The sequence below is a fragment of the Syngnathus scovelli genome, chromosome 15 (genome assembly GCF_024217435.2).
Source record: "Syngnathus scovelli strain Florida chromosome 15, RoL_Ssco_1.2, whole genome shotgun sequence".
Taxonomy (NCBI): domain Eukaryota; kingdom Metazoa; phylum Chordata; class Actinopteri; order Syngnathiformes; family Syngnathidae; genus Syngnathus; species Syngnathus scovelli.
In genome coordinates this window covers 1,360,001-1,378,152 of record NC_090861.1, presented here as the reverse complement: position 1 = coordinate 1,378,152, position 18,152 = coordinate 1,360,001, and the positions used below count along the sequence as shown (strand labels likewise).

The following is an 18,152-nucleotide window of genomic DNA, read 5'->3' as shown; positions in this document are numbered from 1 at the left end:
TGAAAACAGTCAGTCTATTGAGGCAGCGAAGTAGAGACCGCCTCCGTGGAATGATGCATATATATATATAAAAAAAAGACCGCAATATTCCTAATTATGACACATCCGTCATAATTCTGAAGCACTACAGGGAAATCAAGGTAATGATGGTAATTGCGTGAAAGTGCACAGTCAGGAGTCAAGGGAATTTGTGAAATGGCTGTATAATTTCCACATAGTACGGACTAACTGTCACTCATTTTTCTCATTACGTGCTTTTCAATTAATTTAATTAGAGGAAAATTTATGGTATTGATTTTCCGGAGCTCAACTAGAAAAGTGAAATTCATAGACTAGCTGTGAAGTCAAATGACTTAATTTTGTGTTTAAAATAATTGTAATTGTTTCGTGAATTTGTTTGCTTGTTTTTCAGCTGATAACTAAGGTAAAATGTTATTATAGTTGTATATTGTCTAATTAGACTATAGCCATTAAGTACTAACAGTACACAAATGTCACTTTACAGGATCAACAGAGCAATCCAAAATTACGAGATTAAAATGAAAATAAAATGTTGTACTGTAGTATAAAAACCGCAATAACAACATTTTTAATCATTATAAATGTGTCTACATTGTCTTATTTATGCACCTCAAATATCGTCGTCATTTTTATTGTAAACAATCATATGTATAGCAAAAAAGTATTGCGCAACATTTGACGCAAGTGAGGTCACGCAACGTGAGCGCGCACGTCAGCGCGTGTCCGTCCCGCCCGCCCGGCTGGCTGTCACTTACTAGCACGCGAGACAGCCATGGCTGTCCTCAGCAAGATAACGCACAACTGCTATGAAGTCGGTCACACTTGGAACCCGTCATGTATGCAGTCCGCCGTAGAAATAACGAGGTGCGCTCTGGAGGTCTCCTTCAAAATATACGCCCCTCTTTATGTGGTGAGTTGTAGCATTTCATCGCATTTACGCATAATGCTAAACGTTAGCCGCTAGCACATTCGAGTTGAGGGAATGTTTTAAGTATGGCTAAAACTCTGCTAACACACGTTTGTGACTCCAAAGGTATCGCGGATGTGCTCTATAAGTCTGGCTTCACGTCTGAAGCAATATGTCAAAATAGTTTGCTCGAAAGAACTACCGTTTCCCCTTGTTATTTTGATATATACACATTGTTCCAACCGGAATATGAACATTGTCAAGCACAACTCCGGTGCAGTGGCTCGATGCTGACAGTACTCTGACTCTTCCAATTAACAGATAGCAGCTATTCTTAGAAGAAGAAAGAAGGATTACTACTTAAAAAGGCTCCTTCCTGAGATCTTACGGTCTACCTCTTTCCTCTCAACGAATGCAGGCCTCTATATACTCTTCTTCTGCATTCTCAGGTTGGTTAACTCCCTCCCTCACTACAAATTTTCAATTTTCTTTAATTGAATCCACCGAGAAAGTTACCAAGCGTTTTGTGGTTATTTTAACTCAACAACACTGACTATTTCCACTGAAGGAAACTGCTGGGAGGATTTTATTCCTGGTCTGCCGGGTTTGGCTCAGCCCTACCGGCCTCCTATCTTGCGATCCTTTTGGAACGAAAGAGCAGGTGAGATTGTAATTCTCGGATTGTGGCATCCAGTTCTTCCCCATGTCTTTTGATGATGTCATATTTCTCCTTGCACAGGAGAGGGCTTCTCACAATATACATGACAAATCTCGTAAGTACTTCTGTGACACATTTGAATTCAGACCATCTACGTTTATACAAATGTGTGTCGTCTATCTGCAGGCAACAGAGACCTTGTTCCGCATGGCTGTGACACGAGGCTTCATCAAACCAATCAAACATGGCGAGGTACAAGACAAACGAGTTTTGCTGACGTGATTGGGAAACTATTTTCTGACCACCTCTTGTGCTCTTTTTTTTTTACCCCCCCCCTTTAGGTGCTCCTGTTCTGCATAACTGCATCCCTCTACATGTTCTTCTTCAGGTCAGATCAAACATGCTGTCATAGCCTAATGTGATGATTGATGTCAAACTATGTTTTCCCACAGGAATAAAGATGGCCTTAAAGGCTTTTCATTCTCCGCATTAAAGTACGTTACTCAGATTCATTTTGCAGCCTGAGTGACAGAAATTTGATATACTTGCGCTGCATATTCTCCTGCTCTCAGATTCATCGTCGGCAAGGAAGAGATCCCATCTCATTCCGCTGTGGCCGAGCAAATTCCTGCAACTCCCCAAGAGGTGTCGGATTCCTCAGAGCCTTCACGTGCCCCGGCAACGCGTATGGACTCGAGCATATCTTTGCTAGCATACACAAGGGAATTTCTGGAATCAATGTGAGGCACATTGGATTGTGAGGAATTTGGATTGGAGTATCTCATTAGTCATCTTTGCATCTCTGCAATTATCCAGATGCAAACGAGGGCCAAAACACAGATGTTGTAAACATCGTCATGACAACTGCATTTCCTACTGCATTAAAGTAAGTCCGCGTGCTTACATGATGTTCGCATTTTCTTAATTGGCAATACTCATTTCTGTGCGATGCTTTTTGTTCAGGGTTTCGTGAGGATGTTCAGCGTCGGCTACTTGATCCAGTGCTGCCTTAAAGTGCCCTCAGCTTTCCGGTACCTCTTCTCCAAACCTTCACGGCTCCCTTCCCTCTTCTACAACAAAGACAACTTCCAGCTCGGTGCCTTTTTAGGCTCCTTTGTTAGCATCTACAAGGTCAATTTTGTTTTAGATTGTTGGACATTTCCAGGTCAGAGGTTTTTTTTTTTTTTTTTTTTTACGCAAGTCCCTTTCTGGCTAATTTAGGGAGCAAGTTGCTTGCTTCGGTGGTTGCGGGATATTGATGATGAGCTCCACGCTTTGGTGGCTGGTAAGTCAATGATGATCCATTCAACGATCCATTCTCATGATGTAACATTGCTTATGTTTCTTGTCAGGCTTCCTGGCGGGAACCTCCATGTTCTTCTACAAGAGCACATCGATATCCATGTATCTCTTCTCTAAACTGGTGGAGGTAAAAAGAGTCAAATTTAAACTTGTGGCAAGTGAGAAGTTTGAACATTCAGTTAATAGTTCAACTGGAACACATAATGTTTTCCCCTGTGGTGCGGAGTTCATCAATAACACTACTCGCTGCAACCTTTGCTTCCCTCCAGACCTTGTACTTCAAGGGCATCGAGGCCGGCCATTTCCCGTACTTCCCGCAAGCCGATACGTATCTCTATGCCATCTCCACCGCCATCTGCTTTCAAGCTGTGAGTCACACACAAACACAACACACCACAGTGGATCTCATGAATGGGACATGCGATGATAAATTGTAATCATCAGGCTGTGATGGAAATGCAGAATCTTCGACCTGCCTACTGGAAGTTTCTTCTGCGTCTCACCAAGGGCAGGTAGGATGCATTTGTTTTTGTTTTTTTAAATGGCAAATCAAAACAAAGAGAATTGTGAATGCAATTTTTCAACGAGGAATTATCGTTATTCTATTATCAGGACTATCATATGTAGACGATATTTTGCATTTTAGGTTTGGCCTGATGAACCGACAGCTGCTGGATGTTTTCGGCACACAGGCCTCGAGGGACTTTGGGGGTTTTGTGCCCCAACTGGACCCTCGCTATGTTTCAATGCCCAGCCACACAATGCTTCCACAAGTGGGCGACGTTCAGCTTGGATGACTTCCATTGAGTGTAGAGGAGAGGTTGTGGTAATCAAAAATAATGATCTTTGAGATGAGTTATTTGAGGGTTGTTTTGACCAGCCTGTTCTGAGTCTTTGGGGATGTGGCCAGATGCATTTGATGCATATGATGGCCTTTTGCTAGTCTGTATAAACTAAAGAAAATCTGCAGTGCTCAATTATGCATTTTTCCGGTAAAATGGCCATCAAGGTTGTAGCATTCCACCTCTTAACTTTTTCTGTCTCAGGTTCCCTCGCGGTTGGACAAGCTAGATAATCCATCAGCTATTGACAGTTGAACAATGAGGTTTACTGTCTAACTTAAACACAGGTGTGAGTTTAACCCACTAAATCCATTCAATTTGATCAGTCCAACCAAAAAGAAAACGATACAACCCTGAGCCCTCTTTTTAACTTGCAACATTGCTGTGATTTAGCATCCATGACCACTTTTGCACTATCATCATCTCTGGTTTCTTTGTTAGATATACATCTCACTTCTAAGGAAGCATTCGAACAAATAACTTTGTCTAAAGAGGTCGTGGAAAATTGACTTTAATGACTTTTATATAAACAGTTGGGTCTCTGAAATACTTAGAATTAAATTGCGCAGCCAAGTAAATTCCTTGGAAGCTGCCTATTTTGAATAATGTGAATGAGTCATGTCATTAAGATACGAGTGATTTAAATTCTGCGGAAAAAAAAAATTCTCTTACAATAATACATTGTCAAGTTTTGATTGACCAAAATAGATGAGATGTATGTCATGTTATTTTAGTTTCATATTACCAATTTGTGCAGTTTGAATTCACAGCAAAGTTAAATGTATCTAATGTTGACCATCTGTGCAAAGAAAAGATATAATTTTATATTTACATTTGTCGGATTGCAGTTTACCTACCTGCAGGAAATGTTTTATTCACAGCTCAGATATGTGCTCAGCTCCCCACATTAACAGCGTGTACCCAAAAACTTTCTTAACGTATTTTACACAGTTGATTTTTAACTTCAGATTTATTACAGTAAGCGGACTTGGTCATGTATGATTGGGCTGTGAAATTCGACTTTGTTTCTCGACATTTTGCATCCAGCACTTCGGAACAGCTTTAGACACATGTGACCTCTGTTAGAAAATTTGTGGAAAAGATGACCGCACACTAACAAAATCTATGTTACTTATTACACAAATGTAATTGTCTGCACATGTTTATGATTCATGTGAACATGAAGTATTAAATATTTTTTAATTTATATTCTAAAGTGTGTTTCGATTCTATGTAGGTATGTTACTAATGAACATTTTCAGATTTATAAAGGAATTTTTGACCAGCTATAGTCATGGGAGATTGTTCTGAATAATAATGTAATGTATAATGGGTCATTTGAGCGAATTTGTTATTTTAGAATTTGCACTTGGCATCAATGAATACCCAAGTAATTCTCCGTTTCTGAAAGGTTGGTAACTTCTGGTATAACAAACATTTAATGTTGATTTTATTGCGTCATTGACAAGTGTGGTGCGTTAACGGAAGTGACTCCTGCCTTTTCAGTGTAAAAGCTTGTATACATGCACAAAAACGGACATATTTCAATCTCGCCGAAGCTTTTAAAGGAGATATTAATATTTAGTTGTGTATGTCTGATTTAGAATGACCCTAAACCCCTGTGTCTGCTACGATTGTATTATTCATTTTATTTTGAAATCATTTTAAAGCATTCTAAATTTCCGGATCGTCATTCGCCACATGTAGCATGTTGAGCATCAAGGAACTCCTGAAGTTTCGTTACTAAAACAAAGATTACCTCATTTTTTAGTACCCATGGGGGGCAAAAACAAACAACGAACTAAAGGAAACGTCCGAGTGAGTACCAGTTACCCGCCGTCACTGTGTTTACTTGGTGCTAACTTGGTGATAGCAGCGAATGCTATTGATGAAGGCGAAGTCCTGTTGCAGAAATGATTTGTTTACGTAATATCAGCATTTACTTCAGTGTCACTTTGGTTTGGTGTGGTTTTGAACATCAGCTTTCCCTTTTCCTCCGATAGCCGTCCAGTAGTGGTCGTGCTGCAGAGGTGTTGACCAGAGAAGGTGGCGCTATACCGGGATTCGTTGGTTTTGATACAACAGTATCTTCGGAATTGAGTTACGTGCCTGCTTTCCATGGAGCAGAGGAGCTTGACAACCTTGTCGATGCAGACTTTAGACTGGTGCTCAGGAAACTTTCCAAAAGAGATGTCGTCACCAGACTGAAAGTAAGTTCACGCATTGAAAAATTGTCAAAAGCGATGGCTTGATGGTGGTGAAAATGTATCCACTATTTTTCTTTTTCCAGGCTGTGCAGGACTTTGGTTCTATGTGTCAGGAGCGTGATGCTGAAGATGTTAAAGGGGTCCTTCCATATTGGCCTAGAATTTACTGCAAGATATCGGTGGTGAGTAGCTAATCTTGTATTTTATTTGACACGTGTCAAAAATTCAGCTTATCTTCCTCAGATACAACTCCAGTAACCCAAGTATTATATCTCAGAATGTCCATCACAACTGAGCACGATCTTCTTTTTAAAGGCATGATTGGCAAGACACATACATTTAATAAAATGTCAATTGCACATTTCCTTCATTGTGTCTTTCAGGACCACGATCGGCGAATCAGAGAGGCCACCCAGCTGGCCCTTGAGCAGCTGGTACTGAAAGTGCGTCGCAGCTTGGCTCCCTTTCTGAAGAGCTTGATGGGCCACTGGATCCTGTCCCAATGCGACACTTACACACCAGCAGCCTCCGCCGCACGCCGAGCTTTCCAGGCTGCCTTCTCGGCCACCAAGCAGCCGGAAGCCCTCAGCTTTTGCAAAGATGAGATTCTTAATGTGAGTAGTTAATGGTGTCTTTAAAGAGGCTAGAGGTTAATTCTCCTTCATGTTTTTGAAACCCTGCAGGTACTTCAAGATGTCTTATTAAAGGATACCGCCGACACACTCAGTGATCCTCAGTAAGCCAAGCTCAGCCATCCTGAATTAGCTGCTGTTTAACCATGTTAAATATATATATTTTTTTTTTGCCAGAACTGTGACTGAGGATGAGCGAGAAGCCAAATATTTGCGCATGCTGACCAGCTCTCTTCTGGGGGTGAAGCGACTGCTCTCCCTGCTGCCGCAGAATGACATGGCCGCCATGGATCACAGACTAGCTCTTCTCGTCAGCCCTGCCAAGTTCTGGAAGTACAGCAAACACAAGGCACCACAGGTAATGTAGTGGTTCAGTTGCCATTAAATGAATATAGCCCCTGACTTAGTAGTGTGTAAAATGTCTTCTTCACAGGTAAGAGGGGCTTTCTTCGAGATGCTGTGCTCTGTGTGCGAGTTAACGCCGAGCCTTGCGCAAAGCGAGGCGGCACGTCTCTGCCCGGCCGTTCTTCTCAGCATCGACGACACAGACCCACTGGTGCTACCTGCCGTGTGGGAGGCTGTTCTCCATGTGGTGTCCTCCATACCTGTAAGAACCCCTCCCAGTCCTCTGTAATGGCGTATATGTTAATATCCTTCTCTTTGCAGGATTGCTGGACACACATCAACTCAAAGAAGGGCTTCCTGCCCAAACTTTGGTCTCTGTTAAAGGATGGGGGCAAAGGCATGGCGAAAGCCCTTCACCCTAATTTGATGCCATTCCTTAGCAAACTGCCTCAACAAGTCACCGACCCAGCCTTGGAGTTCTATACTGCTTTCTTCACCTCACTCATACTTGGGTAAATCTTTCAAATGTCTTCGCCGATATCTTTATGCGCAGTGTTTGCAGTCTCATCTCTAAGCCATTTAGCTTTTCCTGCCCACCCTTCTGATCATGCGTATGTTTGATGTTTAGTATTTCCAGTGAGCGTGCGGCCAAGAGCCCCTCAGAAAGTGCCATTATTGTGACTGCCACCATCGAGTGTTTGAGGTTCTGCATATTGGGCCATTTGGAAGAAGGGGAGGAGGATCAGTGCAAAATCCGGACCATGCTTATTTCTCAGCAGGTTAAATCATCACACTTTCTTGTTTCCTACCATGCAAAACAAAACACGTTTTGTCGTTTCCTCTCTTAGCTCCTGCCGCTACTTGAAAGCGCTTTTGAGAAGCCCATCCTTCAGAATGGTCCTCTCTTCCTGTTGGTCACTGAAATGCTTGTTTCCTGGGAGAAGAGGGCAAGCAGCGACTCTAAAGTCTTTCAAGAGCTTGTGGCAGACTTCTGGGAGGAGCTCGGCCTTGCCTTTACGCGCCACGCAGACAGCGAGGAAGCGGATCGACAAGCTTTGGAGGGGATCGCCGCCTTGCTGCAAGTCAGTTTACTCCATTCCCGCCTCGAGGCTCAAATAGATCAATGTGTCTGAGCTCTCTCTGTCTTTTATCCCTTTAGGTGATGCGCTACCCAGAGCGAGTCAACAGAAAACATACGCTGAAGAAAAAGTCGGTCAAGATCAGTTTTTCTGAATCTGGAACTGGCGACAAACCTGGCGACAAACCTGGCACGGAGGGAGGCGAGGCGGCAAAGACGGAGCTCACGTCCACTGTGATGTGCAGTTCGCCGCAGACGCGCCATTTTGAGGAAGTGGTGTGCCAGCTGGTGCAACTGTGCCTGGTGCATGTGAATGAGAGAAGCTCCGAGAGACATCTTGTCTTCCTTTCCCATCTGCTGCAATCTTTTCACACTCTTAATATATTCACTGTAAGTTTTTATGACCCCCCCCAACCCAATCTTGTCGTCTAACTGGAGCCAATGAAGCCATTAAACTCAATTTTGTTTTAGACGTTGGTCGAGTTGGACGATGACGTTAAAGAAGGCAGCGAGGGGAGAGCAAACAACCCGGCCGTGCGCTTCCTGCTGGAGCGAGTGGTGCCATGGTTGGCCGAGAAGGAGCGGACAGACACGGAGCACCTTGTGGAGATGGTCTTCAGCTCATTGTCTTGCTGCAGCCGCCAGGAGACCACCCGCATCCTTGACCATATCACCATGGTAACATACATCCAGACATTTAATTAGTACTAAATAAAAATAAAAAAACTCGCATGTAAAAACAGTTTTTTTTTGGGTGTCTGATGGCCTTACCTTTTTTAACCTGATGTCCATTGTGTTGTTTGCAGATGGAACTACACTGTGGAATTACTTTGCAAATCATCCAGAGGGTATGTGTCCATTTCCTCACAAAGACTCATGCGAGCTTTAGGATGTCAATTGCTCTCTCTGCTCTCTTCCCGACCAGGCGTGTGCTGACCCAGACACGCTTGCAAGTTGTAGCGAGTGGCTCAAAGGTTCAGTCCTGGGCGAGCATCTTCTCAGGTTGACCAAGGAGCTCTGCAAGGTCGGACACGGCGGCTCCAGCTCGGCGTCTTCTAGCAGCTGCCACAGTTGGACCCTCATCAGCATGGTTCTCTCACAGCATCATAATAACGGTAGGAGGCAAAAGTATTCACACACTAAAGTAAAAGTAGAGATACTTAAATATTTTTTGTGTACACTCTAGAACCTCTAATTGGGGAGGTGTACATGGAGAAGATCTTGGAGAATCTGCACGCAACGTTGTCCGAGACCAAGAGCCTGTCAGACGCGGGCAACATGGAGCCGCTTGTCTCCTTCATCTGCGACGTGGCCTCCACCTTCTTCTCGTCCGTGCAAAACTGCCTGCTGCTTCCTTCTGCTGAGGAACTCCTGCTCACAGTTTTTCAACTCATCGCCCAAGATCGAACACACACTTATCTGTCAGGTAAGACCATGTGACATGCACAAATATGTACTTGAGAGCTAATGTATTGATCTCTCCCTGACAGACTCCATCTTGGATAAATTGTCGAAGGTATGCATTAATGGGGTCCAGTCACTAGTCCAACACTCTCAGTATGAGGTGGCGCAAGGTGGTTTCTTGCACAGCGCCGCCCTCTGGGTGCAGAGCAAATTACTCACTGAATCTTTGGATATCAAAAGGTACAAACTACTTCCAAAATTTTTAACCAAACTTTGTAATATTTTCAGCTCTAAAGAGGAATTTGAAATTGAATTTGTTTTGTGTGTCTTTGTGTGTGTATCTTATTTAGTTTGCAGTATTTAGTTCAAGCTGTACAAAGCATAGTGGAGACCATCACCTCTGTCTGCGATCAAGACTCTGCCATCCTTTCCCAATTTTTCACCCACTTGATGCCCAGCGTTACCGAATGGACAAAACTCAGACAGGCCTTGCCATCACAAGTAAGAAAACAAACTTGGGCAGAGGACTGCTTGTGTTTTATTTATGCTGATTTTTAAATAAAACACTTGTCTCTTCTGAAGTGGGTCAAGACATCTTTGCTGGCAAGCCGTTACAGGGGAGTTTGTGAAAGCTCCTGCAAAGACACGTGGAAAGTGAAAATGCCAAAAGTCTTACCAGCCCATTTAAGCGTCTGTGCCCTTCTGGGAAAGGTGTCTCGTGCTGCCTCAATTTGTAACCAAAAGAATGACAAGTGCCAGCCACAACTGCCAAACATGATGCACACAGGTAAACATGCAGCACATGCTTCAGTTTTTCCCCTATTTACAGTTCATACATGATGTTTAAGTTTTTTTTGTTTTTTCCTTCAGTTGCAGAGCTGCTGTATTCACTGCAGTGGTGTCAGGAGATGGAGAATGCCCCCACAATTGTGTCTACCTATCACAACCTTCTCATTGAGTGGGGGCTGTCAGGGGGTCTGCATGACTTGGTCACAACCACAGATTTGCTGGAGATGCTCTACTCAAGGTCTTGATCAACTCAAGGTTTTAATTAATTTTGTCCTACTTCCAAAACGATAAAAAGACAATTTATCCTATAGATCAATCGAGCTTGGTGGTTTGTGGTCTCTGACGCTGGAAAACTACATCGGTACCCACGACTTGGCAGTCACTCGCAGCACGAGCCTGAAGAAGCTTTACGGCTCTGTGGAGAGGTCAGTGACAATTAACCTCTACTCATGAGTCCCTTCTTAACAGCGGATGACTTTAATCGAATACCATTAAGTCATATGTTGCCTTTGTTTTCATGTCTCAGTTTGTTCCCGGTGTCGCCAAGCAAATTGAGCACGCTCCAGGTGCTTTGCCCCACCATGACGCAGGAAGACCGCCAGACTCTGGTCGCCCTGGCAACGGCTGCAATTATCAACTGGGAACAAGATGACGGTAAAAAGACTTAGCACGCGTGTCCCTCATTTCAGTCAAACAAGACAGTTGGCACTTTTTTTTTTTGTCCTAGATGTGTACGGGAGTGTGGCGGTGCTGCTGTGTTGTCTGCAAGCTGACACGGAAGCGGAGGATGAGGTGGTCCAGGCTGTATTGTGCACCATGACAGAGTGGAGGACCCACAAGGAGGACTGGTTTCTCTTTGGCAGGTAAGCCCCAACATTCATTGCACAATCTCATGTTGTTGATAAAAATGCTTTCTTCTGTGTTCATCAGTGATCTTTCTGAAGCAACTACACAACAGCTGAACCTGACAGTGGAACTAATGCGCTTCCTATCCTGGCTGGTGACACGCTGTCCATCAATTCTCGGGAATAGCCAGTGGGATTTCTTACTCTGTGCTATGTTAGCCTGGTTAGAGGTGAGCTTCCATCGTCCCGCTTTTGCTCGCTCCACTACATGCTGGCATCTCATCCGCTGTCTTGTTTCTAATCTCAGGTGGCCAGCGAGAACGTGAGCAGCCTGTGGAATCCATGGGTGCAGCTGTTTGTATGCGAGAGCGCTGCGCTGATTGTAAACCTCAGCCAGTTCTTTGCGTCAGCCCCGCCTGATGTCTTGGAGAAGCTACCGCCAGAACTAGTGGCGGAATGGCGAGACTTTTTTGTTGATGGAATCTACAGCCTGCTGTTACCCATGCCTGTCAAGATCACAGGTATTATTTTACAATAAGGTAGTTGCTCTATACAATTTAGTGCAGAAGATTAAAAAAAATAATAATTGCTTGCTTTTTCTGTTATCTTGTCTGAGTGCAGATGTCTTTAAAGAACCCGACGACCCGGTCTTCCCTCTGGCTGTGCTGCGATCGCTCGGCATGGCTCTGACCTATGCGCCCGTGCAGCAGCTGAACCAGAACAGCCTGCCGGCAAAATTAGTTGCAGACCAGAGGACCAACCTGCCGCCGCCTCTTCAGACGCTCCTCAATACTTTCTGCCCTCTGCTTGTCTTCAATGCCCGACCTCTTCAAGTCACGGTCTACCATTTGTTGGCAAAGTAAGACTTTGCTAGCCAGGCGATCATATGACCTTCCCCTTTTTGCACTATAACCAAAATATATTTGTATTGTGAGAGTATGAATAATTTTGGACTAAATGTATCTGAAAAGTAAGTGCACCCCTCCTTTTTTGTAAATATTTTATTATACCAATGTATGGGCCAACCCTGAAGAAATAACACTTCTTACTAGGTCACATTGTAAACTTGTGTCTAAGCTAGTAGCAACAAAATAAGATCCCATCTCGTCAATGCAGGGTCATGCCTCAGCTGCCTGAATGTGACGGAGAAGGAGACAGCAGCAAGTATGAAGATGAGGGTGACGAGCCAAGCCTGTAAGTGCAAGATGATGTAAAGTATGCTGCATCAGATGTGAAAGAATCACTCAGGTTTCTGTGTTTTGGTTCAGCTCCCCTCCGGCCGCTTTGATGGCTGTGCTGTCAACCTGTGAGGAGTTGTGCGACAGCATCCTGGCAGGACTTCAAGTCGGAGAGTTTGCCATGGTCTCGCCTCATAGCGTGGAGTACTCGTGCATTCTGGGCTACCTGCTGGCCTGGAAGCTACTCCTTACCTTTTTCAGGTCATCGCCCTCGCATGTGAGTACAAAGAAACTTTCTGAGCGTAGGGGGCAAGCAGTCGGTGTTGACCGACCCCCTCTTCTGATTCCTTTTCAGTTGCGTGCCCATTACGCCCAGTATCTGAAGAAAACCTGCTCCCTAAACAACCTCCTGCTTCACCTCTTCAAACTGATGCCTGAGAATCCCGTCTTCCCGGGCCAAGCAGCCGAAACGAGAGACTCCAAAACCTACTTCACAGAGACTATCACGCTGGCGGTTGACCGTAAGAACACAGAGCCAGCGTATTAGTCAGCGGTGGAAGAGGCACTAAGCTATCTTTCCCACTCCCACAGAAAATGATCACATTGAGCGGGAGCTACCCCATTTGGCGTGTAGCGTTTACTACGGCGCCGTGCAGGACCTGCCTGCTATGGTGCGCCTGTGGTGGAACAGTCAGGAGAAGCGCGTGAGCGGCACCGTGGAGAAGTTCACGACCAAATACGTCAGTCCAGTGCTCTCGGCGCAGGAGATCTCCTCCGTCCACAGCAGCACGCAATTATTTGAAAACATGACGGTAAGAATATTCTATTTGGTACCATTTTTTTTTTTTCTTCTCCCAATTGTGTCAGCAGCCATAAAACAAAATGTCGGTATGGTGACTACTGTCTATTCCCACCCAGGTGAAAGCGCGCTCTGCCGCACGGGAGGTGATTGCCACCTACTCGGTGGATGAGATTTTCATCGAGCTGGTGATTCAGCTGCCGCAGAGCCACCCTCTGGGCTCCGTAGCGGTCGAGAGCGGGAGACGGGTGGGCGTCTCTGTGCAGCAGTGGAGGAACTGGATGCTGCAGCTCAGCACCTACCTCACACATCAGGTAGCAATACACCAGGGCAGTTTTCACGTGTGAGGTCACTTACCTGATTTTACAACTGGGTTCTTCATGTGCATGTGTTTAGAACGGCAGCATCATGGAAGGCCTGGCACTGTGGAAGAACAACGTGGACAAGCGCTTTGAAGGAATTGAAGATTGCATGATTTGCTTCTCTGTTATCCACGGCTCCAATTACTCGCTGCCTAAGAAGGCCTGTCGTACTTGCAAGAAGAAATTCCACTCGGCGTGCTTGGTAAGTCATTTCTTTTACGGCGGTGATCAAAAGCGACACGTCTGCATAGCGTTCTGCTCCATCTGTTTGGAATTTGTGACAGTATTTATTTTGACAAATGCTACTGTGTGGATTATAATTACAGTCGTCCAGTTAAACCTCCAAAGTCAAACATTTTATGACTCTGTTGTTTACATTTGAATGTCCTGACCAATGATGCCATTAGAAAACAATGTAAGTTTTATTCATATGTTCCGGGCTCCAAAGTGTACCACTTTCTCTTTAATTTTTTTTTTATATAGATTTTAAAATGTGCGCAGTAACCAAGGTAAAATGTCTTGACTGCTAATCAACACTTCTATGTCACATTTTAATTGTGTTGTCTCTTGTGCCCTCCTTCTCTGCAGTACAAATGGTTCACATCCAGCAACAAGTCCACATGTCCCCTGTGCAGAGAATCATTCTTCTAATGCACTTCTTCATTCGATTATGATTACATTATTTGCTGAACCTCTGAGTGGAAGTTCCTTTTAAGGCCATTCTTGACCAAAGTGAGTTAGTTTTCTGGATTAACCAATGTAAAATGGCTGAACTATCAACACCAATCAATGCATAAAAAAGTAGATGTGCTGTACAGTATATATATATTTTTTAAAGAATATCAGGTGTTTTGTTTTGCAAATTTAGAAGTGATTAGTGAATGGAGAAATTTGACAAAAAAGGATGCAGTGTCCAATCAAGGTTCATAAATAATTTCCTAATATTTAGGAGTGTAAACAAAATGTGACATGCGCACAGTTCCCACAGATGATTTTAATTCCAAAATAGAAATATCCAGGGTGAATAATGTGTGATAATCTTGTTGTGTCTGATTGCAGCTGTACATCATGCTGGAAATAAATAAAGCATAACTGGATTATTATTCATTGAATCACTTTGTTGGTTATAATAAAAGTGTCCCACATTTTCTCTGTGACTAAGTCAACGCTTTAAAAAGAAATGAACATGGAGAAATTATTACCTGTATTTTTTTGATGTAAAATATACTTGAATTTCCAATTCCAATTTCCATGTGGTTCATACCTTACATTTAGTTTGAAAATTTGATATTCATTGGACAGTAAAAATCATCCCTGAACAATAAACACAATGAAAAATCCGCTGTGTTCATTTACCTCGGGGCCAAGTTGATGTTGAATAATTCAACTCACTTTTGCTTGCATCCTTAGTGGCCGTTCTTATTAATTATGACGCATTCAGCACACTTGATGAATTAATTGCACACATTTTGCTCTGATATCGACAGCTTCTCTCTGAGCGCCCATTGGTGTGTGTCTAAATTTGTAATTCATTACGAGCAACCAAATTTTATCAATACAAACACCCAACACCCATCATCATCTGCCCTTGACCTTTTTAATAGCCATTGATCTGTTTGCCCAGCATAAATATTTATGTTCTTTGGCTACACACACATTCAAACCCAGAGAGCCAATATCACATCTTTCTGCTCATTATCTGCTTGATTAAGCAGCTTAGCCAATGTTTAAGAACTATATTGTAGTGGAGCACAGACCAACAATGACGCTGCCTCTATTATGACGTCACTCCAGTTGTCAACACAAGATGGCAGTATAACCCCAACACTGAGGCAATACTGCTTTATGACGGATTGGGTTCATTATAAGCCTGAGTGGGGAAAAGGTAGGCGATTACTGATCCCTACAGAAGACCTTTTTTTTTTTTTATATACATGTTTAAGTGTGTATGTATGTATGTATGTATGTATGTATGTATGTATGTATGTATGTATGTATGTATGTACGTATGTGTCTATGTGTGTATGTATGTATGTATGTATGTATGTATGTATGTATGTATTTATGTGTGTATGTGTGTATGTATGTATGTATGTATGTATGCATGTATGTATGTATGTATGTATGTGTGTACGTGTGTACGTGTGTACGTGTGTACGTGTGTACGTATGTATGTATGTATGTATGTATGTATGTATGTATGTATGTATGTATGTATGCATGTATGTATGTACGTATGTGTCTATGTATGTATGTATGTATGTATGTATGTATGTATGTATGTATGTATGTATGTATTGTATGTATTGTATGTATTGTATGTGTGTATGTGTGTATGTGTGTATGTGTGTATGTGTGTATGCGTGTATGCGTGTATGCGTGTATGCGTGTATGCGTGTATGCGTGTATGCGTGTATGTATGTATGTATGTATGTATGTATGTATGTATGTATGTACGTATGTGCGTATGTACGTATGTACGTATGTACGTATGTACGTATGTATGTATGTATGTATGTATGTATGTATGTATGTATGTATGTACGTATGTGTGTGTGTGTGTGTCTGCGTGTGAGTGTGTACACTACACGAGGTAAAAAAAAAAGAAGAAATAAATAAGAAAGTGTAGTGAACGATGTGGTGAATGATTCTTTTGAACAAATCTTTTGAGTGAACTGATTCTAAAGATTCAGTTCACTTAAGACTGGAATGCACATCACTAGTACAAAACAGTGCTGACGGCCAATGCTTGCCAGGTAGACACAGCCGACTGGTTAGTGACATGGGCTCTCCACCTCTAGGAACCTGGTTCGAGCCCAGGTGTGAGCACATATCTGGATGATATTTTGGAACAGGAACACAAATGCAAGTATTTATGTGTAAATACATAAGGTGGCCCCACCCAAAGTCGGCTGAGAGAAAAACAATGGGTCACGCCCACTACCTAGGGGCTGGGGTGAAATCCAATAGGGTAGGACACTCCATTAGGTACACTGCCATTTTCAGGTGTACCAAATAACAGGCCACTTCATTAGGGAAAAATCATGGTCAAAGCTTAAATGAAAGTGAAAAGTGCCACACCCGTCCTCACCCCCACTTTCTGATTGGTTGGTTGATCTGTGACGTCACACGGACACTCCATTAGGTTTCAAGTGTATCTAATAACAGGCCATTTTATTAGGGAAATATGGTCAAAGGTCAGAGGTGTCAAGCTGTAGTCCTCAGGGCCGCATTCCAACATGTTTTCCAAGTGACCCTCGTTAAGCGCAGGTGCGTGAAAAGTTTTAGCTTCTTTCACGTTCAAAAGAAGCTAAAAGTTTTCACGCACCTGCACTTAACGAGGGAATCACACGGACACTCCATTAGGTACACTGCCATTTTCAAGTGTACCTAATAACAGGCCACTTTATTAGGGAAATATCATGGTCAAAGGTCAGAGGTGTCAAGCTGTAGTCCTCAGGGCCGCATTCCAACATGTTTTCCAAGTGACCCTCGTTAAGCGCAGGTGCGTGAAAACTTTTAGCTTCTTTCACATTCAAAAGGAGCTAAAAGTTTTCACGCACCTGCACTTAACGAGGGCATCACACGGACACTCCATTAGGTACACCGCCATTTTCAAGTGTACCTAATAACAGGCCACTTTATTAGGGAAATATCATGGTCAAAGGTCAGAGGTGTCAAGCTGTAGTCCTCAGGGCCGCATTCCAACATGTTTTCCAAGTGACCCTCGTTAAGCGCAGGTGCGTGAAAACTTTTAGCTTCTTTCACATTCAAAAGGAGCTAAAAGTTTTCACGCACCTGCACTTAACGAGGGAATCACACGGACACTCCATTAGGTACACTGCCATTTTCAAGTGTACCTAATAACAGGCCACTTTATTAGGGAAATATCATGGTCAAAGGTCAGAGGTGTCAAGCTGTAGTCCTCAGGGCCGCATTCCAACATGTTTTCCAAGTGACCCTCGTTAAGCGCAGGTGCGTGAAAACTTTTAGCTTCTTTCACATTCAAAAGGAGCTAAAAGTTTTCACGCACCTGCACTTAACGAGGGAATCACACGGACACTCCATTAGGTACACCGCCATTTTCAAGTGTACCTAATAACAGGCCACTTTATTAGGGAAATATCATGGTCAAAGGTCAGAGGTGTCAAGCTCTAGTCCTCAGGGCCGCATTCCAACATGTTTTCCAAGTGACCCTCGTTAAGCGCAGGTGCGTGAAAACTTTTAGCTTCTTTCACATTCAAAAGGAGCTAAAAGTTTTCACGCACCTGCACTTAACGAGGGAATCACACGGACACTCCATTAGGTACACCGCCATTTTCAAGTGTACCTAATAACAGGCCACTTTATTAGGGAAATATCATGGTCAAAGGTCAGAGGTGTCAAGCTGTAGTCCTCAGGGCCGCATTCCAACATGTTTTCCAAGTGACCCTCGTTAAGCGCAGGTTCGTGAAAAGTTTTAGCTTCTTTCATGTTCAAAAGGAGCTAAAACTAAGACTATATGGACTCTGTTGCAAATTTTTCCATGATAAAATATTTCAGGTCTGACTGGGATTTGAACTCAGGTCGCTGGGGTGAAAGTCCAGAGCACTATCCACTACACCATGGAACCTTCACATTACATGGAAGGTACATGTATGCTTTTATCGAGCAGCTCACAAGCAAACAGTATAGTATGGACATTTTTCCATGATAAAATGTTTTGGAACCTACTGGGATTTGAACACGGGTCACTGGGTTGAAAGTCCAGAGCACTAACCACTAGACCATGGAACCTTCACAT

The 18,152-nt window shown here is 43.3% G+C and overlaps 2 protein-coding genes across 2 annotated transcripts; both read left to right on the top strand.

Moving 5' to 3' along the window:
* Window positions 1–740: 740 nt before the first annotated feature.
* On the top strand, window positions 741–4,937 carry tmem135 (transmembrane protein 135). The gene is made up of 15 exons (XM_049741917.1): window positions 741–931; window positions 1,250–1,377; window positions 1,497–1,589; window positions 1,668–1,701; window positions 1,773–1,838; window positions 1,928–1,974; window positions 2,039–2,080; window positions 2,159–2,326; window positions 2,403–2,472; window positions 2,550–2,717; window positions 2,808–2,871; window positions 2,939–3,015; window positions 3,158–3,256; window positions 3,333–3,400; window positions 3,535–4,937. Exons 1-15 carry the CDS (start codon window positions 794–796, stop codon window positions 3,683–3,685), a joined length of 1,413 nt encoding a protein of 470 aa, XP_049597874.1. The 5' UTR covers window positions 741–793; the 3' UTR covers window positions 3,686–4,937.
* A 441-nt stretch (window positions 4,938–5,378) lies between these two features.
* Window positions 5,379–14,472, top strand: ltn1 (listerin E3 ubiquitin protein ligase 1). Its single transcript, XM_049741915.1, has 32 exons — window positions 5,379–5,548; window positions 5,734–5,940; window positions 6,021–6,119; window positions 6,321–6,551; window positions 6,621–6,673; window positions 6,747–6,927; window positions 7,003–7,176; window positions 7,236–7,426; window positions 7,543–7,693; window positions 7,763–7,996; window positions 8,074–8,382; window positions 8,464–8,670; window positions 8,799–8,840; window positions 8,918–9,107; window positions 9,179–9,418; window positions 9,483–9,636; window positions 9,747–9,897; window positions 9,979–10,183; window positions 10,267–10,423; window positions 10,497–10,610; window positions 10,712–10,839; window positions 10,913–11,048; window positions 11,116–11,260; window positions 11,338–11,551; window positions 11,652–11,889; window positions 12,147–12,224; window positions 12,299–12,485; window positions 12,564–12,729; window positions 12,800–13,020; window positions 13,127–13,321; window positions 13,404–13,571; window positions 13,958–14,472. The coding sequence occupies exons 1-32, from the start codon at window positions 5,507–5,509 to the stop codon at window positions 14,018–14,020; spliced, it is 5,271 nt and encodes a 1,756-aa protein (XP_049597872.1). The 5' UTR covers window positions 5,379–5,506; the 3' UTR covers window positions 14,021–14,472.
* The last annotated feature ends 3,680 nt before the right edge of the window (window positions 14,473–18,152 follow it).

Bases quoted from the DNA above. Each gene is read 5' to 3' on its own strand.
- tmem135 (XM_049741917.1), top strand. From the start codon at position 794: ATGGCTGTCCTCAGCAAGATAACGCACAACTGCTATGAAGTCGGTCAC. The intron at 2,081-2,158 runs GTACGTTACTCA...TCCTGCTCTCAG, and splicing joins TTTTCATTCTCCGCATTAAA to ATTCATCGTCGGCAAGGAAG. The intron at 3,257-3,332 runs GTGAGTCACACA...TGTAATCATCAG, and splicing joins CCGCCATCTGCTTTCAAGCT to GCTGTGATGGAAATGCAGAA.
- ltn1 (XM_049741915.1), top strand. From the start codon at position 5,507: ATGGGGGGCAAAAACAAACAACGAACTAAAGGAAACGTCCGA. The intron at 9,108-9,178 runs GTAGGAGGCAAA...TGTACACTCTAG, and splicing joins CTCACAGCATCATAATAACG to AACCTCTAATTGGGGAGGTG. The intron at 13,021-13,126 runs GTAAGAATATTC...ATTCCCACCCAG, and splicing joins AATTATTTGAAAACATGACG to GTGAAAGCGCGCTCTGCCGC.